Source organism: Acartia tonsa, chromosome 9 (assembly GCF_053477335.1).
Source record: "Acartia tonsa isolate MP-2025a chromosome 9, ASM5347733v1, whole genome shotgun sequence".
NCBI lineage: Eukaryota > Metazoa > Arthropoda > Copepoda > Calanoida > Acartiidae > Acartia > Acartia tonsa.
In genome coordinates, this window is record NC_137268.1 from 23,721,804 (window position 1) to 23,729,775 (window position 7,972).

The window sequence follows — 7,972 nt, forward strand, 5'->3', positions numbered from 1 at the left end:
CATTACCCAAATGTCCGTATGTCCATTTTAAACATGTTGATTTTTTTATTTTTTTAAAATAGCTTTTATTCGTTAATTTAAGCATGTTAGAATTGTCCTATCGATTTCAAATTTTGCATGGTAATTCCTGTAATAATTAGGTACGATTTAGAAAGCGTAGCAACTCTATAATCATTACCAGAATGTCCGTACGTCCATTTTAAACATGTTGATTTTTCTACTTTTTTAACAACGAATTTTTATATGATCTAATTATCCGTTTGATCTGATATTTGGTATATTGATTCCTGGGACAACAAAGAACAATATTTTAAGCGAAGCAACTCTATAATCAAGCCCTAAAGATGTAAGTATGTCCATAAACATTATCCTGTATCAAGCAGTTTTTCAACAAATTTACTTACAATTTTGCTTCGAGTCTTATACTTTTATATTCTGATTATTCAGTTCAGACACTATACAAGTATTAATGTCCGTTTGTCCTACCGTTTCAGTGCTTCGCTTTTATGGATGTTGTCATCCTTGTTTGGGAATAGTTTTAGACTATGATTCTAATCGCTTCTTACACCTGTGCATACAGAGCCACTGTGTACTAGGGCCTCATTATCCAATATAGAAATAATAAATGTTTAATATCAACCTTTTTCTTCCATTGTCCTATTCCTGAATATTAACCTTTTCTTCCATTGTCCTATCCCTGAATATTAAACTTTTTCTTCCATTGTCCAATCCCTGAATATCAACCTTTTTCTTTCATTGTCCTATCCAGGAATATCAACCTTTTTCTTCCATTGTCTTTTCCCCTACTATTAACCTTTTTCTTCCTTTGTTCTATCCCTGAATATTACACATAAAGATTACTACGACTTTAGTTTCGTTTTTTCATCATTTTTTAAAGATTAAATGTCTCTCTATTTCACTTTCCTTTCCTTCCGTCTTATTTTAACTTCACTATTTTTATTTAAAACCGTATTTATAATTTTGTCTCTCTTTCTTTAAAATATTTTAGGATCCTAGTACTTTTTTGTTTCAAATTATCGTCCTGAAAGGGTTATAATGTTTAGTTGAATGTTAAATTTTAGTTTAATATTTGAACACATTACGGAGGCGTTGCTAGTATCATATTATTTTAAAACTAAGTTTTCTTTGATTTACTATTTTATATATTTAAATTTTCTATTTTATGAATAGAAATTTAATACTTTAATATAATTCAAAAAGCAACATGAAATAAAAAAAATTATTTATTCTTCATAGAGTAAAAAAATGGGTCTTATTATTTTGGTCAATGAGAGTTTATTATGGATTATTGGAGCACTATGAGTATTAAACACTTTACTATTGGAAGACTCGAGCTCATTAATAGACGTTTATTTCCTATATAGATCTGTCATGGAACTTGATGCAATAAAGCAGGCCGTTTAATAAAAAATATGTCAAAAATAATTCATAAGGTAAAAAACAGAAAAAGTAATTGCTCATATAGGTATAGAATGATATTAGTAGCAATAATAGAAAAACAAAGATGACAACTTTCATAAGAAGCGAAGATAAAATTTAAAACAACTCCCATGTATTATAACAACGCATTTGCAAAGTGGACAAAAGAAGTCATTAAGTAGTTGTTAATTGTTTAACAGAAGATTCAAAAAAATTCTACCAACTATCTTAAATGATAAAGATACATTCTCTTAAGAAATAGAATGTCATATAATCATTAGATTACATATAGACCAATGGACCAAGAAGATTAAAGAGCAAATGCTGAATGGTCAGCGAATTCTTTACATAAACGCTGTTTGTATGTAATAGGGAAATCGACCTTTTACAATTGTAAAAACTAGCTGAGGAATGAAATATGACCATACCTCTTATCCACATTCTTTTCAAAGCATCCAAACGGGTTTAAATTTTGGGCTTCGTCGAGGCAGACTATTTTTGATTTGAAGAAATCAATATTTTTTTCAAAAGCACTAAAAAGTTGTTATGTATAAAAGTTACAAAAGTACTTTGCATATCATAAATTTTAGCAGGGACATGGAAGTGGTAGAAAAAAATAAATCTAAATCGTCGAAAATCTCATTTTTTGGTAGAAGTTCGCCTTAACCCTTTTAGATTCAAGCTCATTAGTGGAAATAAGAAAGCCTTACAGTGTTCTTCGCAAAGATTAGCTAAAAATGAAGCTTTTCTATAATTATTGTCTGTTCGTCCGTCAGTCTTCCTGCACATAACGGTTAGCTCTTTTCTTTAATTTGGGCATGTTAGAACTGTCCTATCAATTTCAAAATATGGATGATGATTCCTGTAACAGTAAGGTACGATCTAGAATATATAGAAAATAAATAATCGTTACCAGAAAGTCTATGCGTCCATTTAAAACATGCTGATTTTTTACTTGTTCTTGTATGACATAATTATTCTATTCCTCTGATTTTTTGGGTTCATAGGACAACATGATTCTTTCTTCACCTCTCATGGACTGTTTTATTCTTGATATTTTTAATATGCACAATTATGTGTCAATAAAGAAGTTAAGAAATTAAATAAAAATTACATCAATATTGGATTTATGTATCAAAATAATAATTTACACGTATACAATGACAGACGTAAAGACAAACATCCTACCTCTTTTATATAAGGATAATTACCATGTCAAAACTTGGGGTAGAAGACAATTATCATATAACATATATGTAATTAGTCATATTATTGTCATTAGAATATCTCAATATCGATATGTCAGCATATATGACCATTTTTATCAAAACCATTACGGATAATTTTTATGGGAGGTTTGAGGTGCCCTTATCCAAAAATATAAACCTTCCCTGGACAACAAAAAAAACTTCAATGTAAAGGAAAACCATGTCGTTTCAGGGGTTATTCTTAAGCTACAGATAGATATCCTGTTACTTTTTTATATGTACATACTAAAACAAACTTTAAATGTGAAAAATATTCCTAATATAATGTCAAACTTGTTGTTTTTGATAAAATTGATTTATTATGCAGAAACTGATTGTTATTTTTTAAAAATAAAACTTATTTTTCAGTGTTCAATAACTTCTTTGCATGTTTGCTTGTATCAATTTAAAGACATGTTTAATGTTTTAAAAAATACACACTGCTACCATAACAGACGTGTTATCCTATTATATAAATTAGTAGGCTATTTTGGCTATAGCTTAAGATCTCACTAACCACTAAACCGATTGGGTTCTCCATTTTAGTTGGTTTGAGGCAATTTTCTGCACTTTTCTCTACCATTTCAAATAAAGAGCCTGTAGAGGCTAGGGGCGCATCCGCTTGTATAAGTAAAAAAAGGAAGTTTACCTAAGTCAATAAGCAGGTTTTACTCCTCACCATTTACAATAAAGGTCCAGGACAGCTTTATTGCCGTGGCTCAGCCGCAAAATAATCCTTAGCCACTGCCAAATGGTTTTAAGAAAGAAAAAGCCATCATTAGCCTAAGTCAATCTCATCAACAGCAGCCCTAAGCCTTACTAGTCTAAGCTACCCTCTTAATTGTAAAAAAAAATTATGAAGACTTTATGGATTTTGTGGATTATTGTGGGTTTTCAATCTTTGCATAGTTTAAATAAAGTTTTGGACCGGGCGCGGCAGCTGAGCGTCAGCCGAGTGCAGGCCTCAGTGAAATCGTCATATTACAACTTTAAAATTCAGCTAAAGGCCTAAACCTGTTTCTAAACCGACAATCCATGTTTTTGGATTTTTTTTTAATGCACAAGAGCGGGTTTAAATATGACGCTTAAGCGCGGCTGCCGAGCCTTAGTTTTAGATAATGAAAGAATGGAAATATACCAGAAATTTGTTTCAATTTCTAGCTCTTGGTGTATTCATATTTCAAATGCAGAGCTCCCTGAGAAAATACTTTAGGTAAAGGGTAAATGGATTTATTTCTGTACAGTATAAATTAGTAAGGTTGCAATACCTTCATTCATCAAGTTTTAATTATAAAGATTTAAGATTATTTTCGATAAATTGTTTCATGGTTCAGTAACAAAACATTTTTTTTTCAGATTTTGCACCTATTTTTGCTTCTCTGTATAGTGTACAATTTGGTTGGGCAGCTGCAGTTAAAAAGAGCTGAATATTGTAAATGGATAATTTATATTTTTCTTCTTTTAAAGCTGCAAATAAAAGTCATATCGATTATATTCCAAAATTGCTTGTATAAGCAGTCACCTAAGAAAATCTTATTTTTAGTTTAGCAACTAGAGAGAGTCTACTTATCTATTCATAAAAAATAAAAGGGGTAGATTCATTGAAATGAGTTAAAATACTTTAATAAACTAGAATATTTATATTCATATCTATATTTAAATCACCAGCTGATTAAAAATTGATTTTATTTAACCTCAATAATACCTTAGTTACCCAGTGATACAAGAAAGATCAGATATTTTGAGGGACAGTCTGGACCCTCCTACTGTTTATATTTGTCAGGTAAAAAGGAAAAAAAATAAATCGATACCTTATTATGCTAAAACAATTGTTTTAAGTAAGTTCTATGGATTTCATTACAATAAACCTTTGTCTTTGCAGTAATCTTATGATGATTTTATGTCTTAGCCCAAGGACAGGAAAAATAATTGGATCTACTGCAGTTCACGGTAAAATATTGCTGGTAACAAATATTGCTAAAAATCTGTTTATTTTAAAAGCTGTTAGCTGCCAAACGGCTGAACGTACAGATCATACCCGCACACCATTTTAAGTGGTATTAAAAGGCCTACAAATAATCTGGAATAGTCAAGAATAGCCAAGATCCAATAATGCACATGGAAAGCTTTACTGAATAAAAAACGCGTACAATAGGATTTTTTCGCGCATTTCTCTGCACTGCAAGATAATTATGCATTATTGATTTTTGCTATTCCAGATTATTTATAGGACTTCTTATGCCGCTTAAAGCAGTGTGCGGGCATGATCTGTACATTCAGCCGTTTGGCAGCTAGCAGCCTTTAAAATTCATAGATTTTTGGCAATATTCATTACCATCAATATTTTACCGTGAACTGCAGTAGATCCAAATAATTTGTTAATTTCTAATAGTAGACAATTCAATAGTATAAGTGCAGGGTAAGCAGTTCTCAGGTATTATAAGTACATCAAGAAAAATACATGTAATTGAAGGATTAGTATTCTGTAAGATGTAAATAAAGTAAATAAGATCCTGTAGTCCTTGAAAGTGATAATAGATAAAAACTAGAAAGATTAAACAAAATTTTTAAATTATTTCAGGCAGATCAGTTTGACTATAGCAGAGCCAGAGAACAAGGATATTCTTTGTTTACAAACTTTCTAATGGGTTTCAATCAGTTTACGGACTATCCTAATTGGTCAGGACGGTAATTCATATTTTGTAATGAATTAAACTGGTAACACAGCCAAAACAGACTTCCAACATTGCTAGCATAATAATTTGATATGATAAATTGATTTTAAAAAACTAGGTGTTTTTCAATGCAATGGTTCAGTCAGTTGTTCATTTATACCTTGTTACAGAGTACCTGTGCTTTTAACAATATAAAATTGATATATCCTTACTTAAAAGAAATAGGATGTGTGTCTGTGTGTGTGTACTAAAGGATTTTGCTAATTGCTGCATTGGTATGGTTCTCCTTTGCAGTGTAGCTTCTCTTCAGGAAATGTTTTTTATTTTTTTATTGAGTGTAATACCACTTCAACCCTCCCCCCATCTAGTGGGCTCTTTGGGCCCATTCTTGTGTTGTTAAAATTTAAGAAACTTGAGCCAAAGTTAATTTACTATGGTGATGGTATCACTTTCAGTTAGAGGGAGGTACATCTAAATCCCATTAATATAATAGCTATGCTACTAATTAAAAGTAGGAATATGTTGTTTAGTAAATATTGCTATAATAAAGCTATAGATTCAATTGATTTATTATTACTTGGATCTTACACCAGGTTATTATGTACTCTAATAAAGGAAAACTTGTAGCTTGCTAAAAGAATTATCCCTCCATTTACCCCATCCCCCCGCTCTCCTAATGGATTAATAAACTGACCAATAAATGTTAGCAAGCTAAATTGACGACATTTTTTCCCCTGTCATATTACTCACATTATAGATTTATATTAATTGACTTGCAACCTATGCCTTCTAATATGTAAAAAATCCAAGTTTATACTGTACAAAACGTAAAGCCAATTCCTCATTACTTTATTTTTTAGAAATGGTACCATGAGCTTTACTAAACTGGAGGAACTTTTGTTAAGACCTGACTATTCAGGTAAATGATACTTTTAATTTTCATTAGAGCTGCTACTCTATAGTTACAGCTTTTCGTCAGTCTGTTAACTACATTTCAACGTACTCATCCGCAAAACGTTCAGGAAATTGAGGTTGATGCTAATAGTTTATATATCAAATCGTAATATAGTCAGCTTTCCGTGGATATTAAAATGAACAATCATAATATTAAAACCAGTTTTGTTAGCCCCATTTTATTTTAATATTCGTGGAAAATTGACTCTAATACGATGTTATAAATGATTTTTCAGTATGGCATGTATAACATTATTTTCTAAATATATCATAAAACAATTTTAGCTCGTTGTGCACCAAATCTTTGTTATATTGGACATTACAATCCTTGTTATATTTTTAGGTTTGAACAAGTCTGGACAACTAGGACCTAGGGATCATTGGGAATTGAGTCAAGTTCAAATGTTTCCCTATGGGCTCTGCAAGAAGCTATCAAACTTCAGCATACATGAACATCTTACTTTTCAGGAAATATTAATGATCATAAAACATAAATAAAAAATTTGTCCTTAAGATCCTAAGATCATATGAGGGGAATTTTAGATTTGGTATTCTCCATGATGACAACATCCATAAACCAATATTGATAAACATAGACTTTTTAATATTCAATATTATTTAGCAGTTTGAGCAAAAGTTTGTATACATAAATATAATATAAACATTACACTTTAAGACGGGATAATAGCTATGCTTATTTTAATTTACCTAATTGTCATATGCATCCATAATCCCAAAGTTTTTGAAGCCAAAAATGATCCAATTTAAAACGAACATACGGACTTTATGATAATGATGACATTGCTCCGTTCTTTATAGATTGAACCTAATTTTTACATGATTCGTTATGCAATGTCATTGGGACAATCTTTAAATGCCTAAAATAATCTATTACGTAAGGAAGGACGGACGGATAGACAGACGAGCCGACCCTTGATGTAGAAAAGCCTCGGCTTTAAAAATGATCATTATCTTTTAGACAACAAAGAAACTGTTTCTGATATTAGCAGATCCTAGTAAAGATAATTCTATCAGGATCATAGACTACTTTCAAAACTACAAAGCAAGACTTTTTCCTTCCCTTTTGCCTATAGGAGTTACTCTACAAGTTGCTTATGTATGTCTGTCTGTCTATTTAATTTTCTTTGTGCGTTCTTTGTAGAACTTAATTGGCTCTCTTATTACTATACTATTCTTCTCAGTTAATTTTGTTAAAAATGTAAACTTCCTTTTTTTGTTTAAACCGTACACCGACAAACGTACTAGGGGACAAACGTATTAGGGGACAAACGTACTTGAGGACAAACTTACTAGAGGACAAACTTACTAGAGAACAAACTTACTAGAGGACAAACTTACTAGGGGACAAACTTACTAGAGGACAATCATACTAGGGGGACTAACGTACTAGTACAACAAATGTACTTGAGGACAAACGTACTAGTGGACAATCATACTAGGGGGACTAACGTACTAGTACAACAAATGTACTTGAGGACAAACGTACTAGTGGACAAACATACTAGGGGGACTAACGTATTAGTACAACAAACGTACTTGAGAACAAACGTACCAGTGGACAAACATACTTGGCAGACAAACTTACTAGGTTGATTTCTCTTAAGCATAATGTTCTAGGATTATCTAAGAATTATA

The 7,972-nt window shown here is 31.2% G+C and overlaps 1 protein-coding gene across 1 annotated transcript; it reads left to right on the forward strand.

Annotated features, from left to right (window-relative positions):
• Positions 1-3,775: 3,775 nt before the first annotated feature.
• Positions 3,776-6,814, forward strand: LOC145327448 (uncharacterized). Its single transcript, XM_080170998.1, has 5 exons — positions 3,776-3,900; positions 4,398-4,470; positions 5,269-5,375; positions 6,223-6,281; positions 6,660-6,814. Exons 1-5 carry the CDS (start codon positions 3,806-3,808, stop codon positions 6,812-6,814), a joined length of 489 nt encoding a protein of 162 aa, XP_080027124.1. The 5' UTR covers positions 3,776-3,805.
• Positions 6,815-7,972: the final 1,158 nt, after the last annotated feature.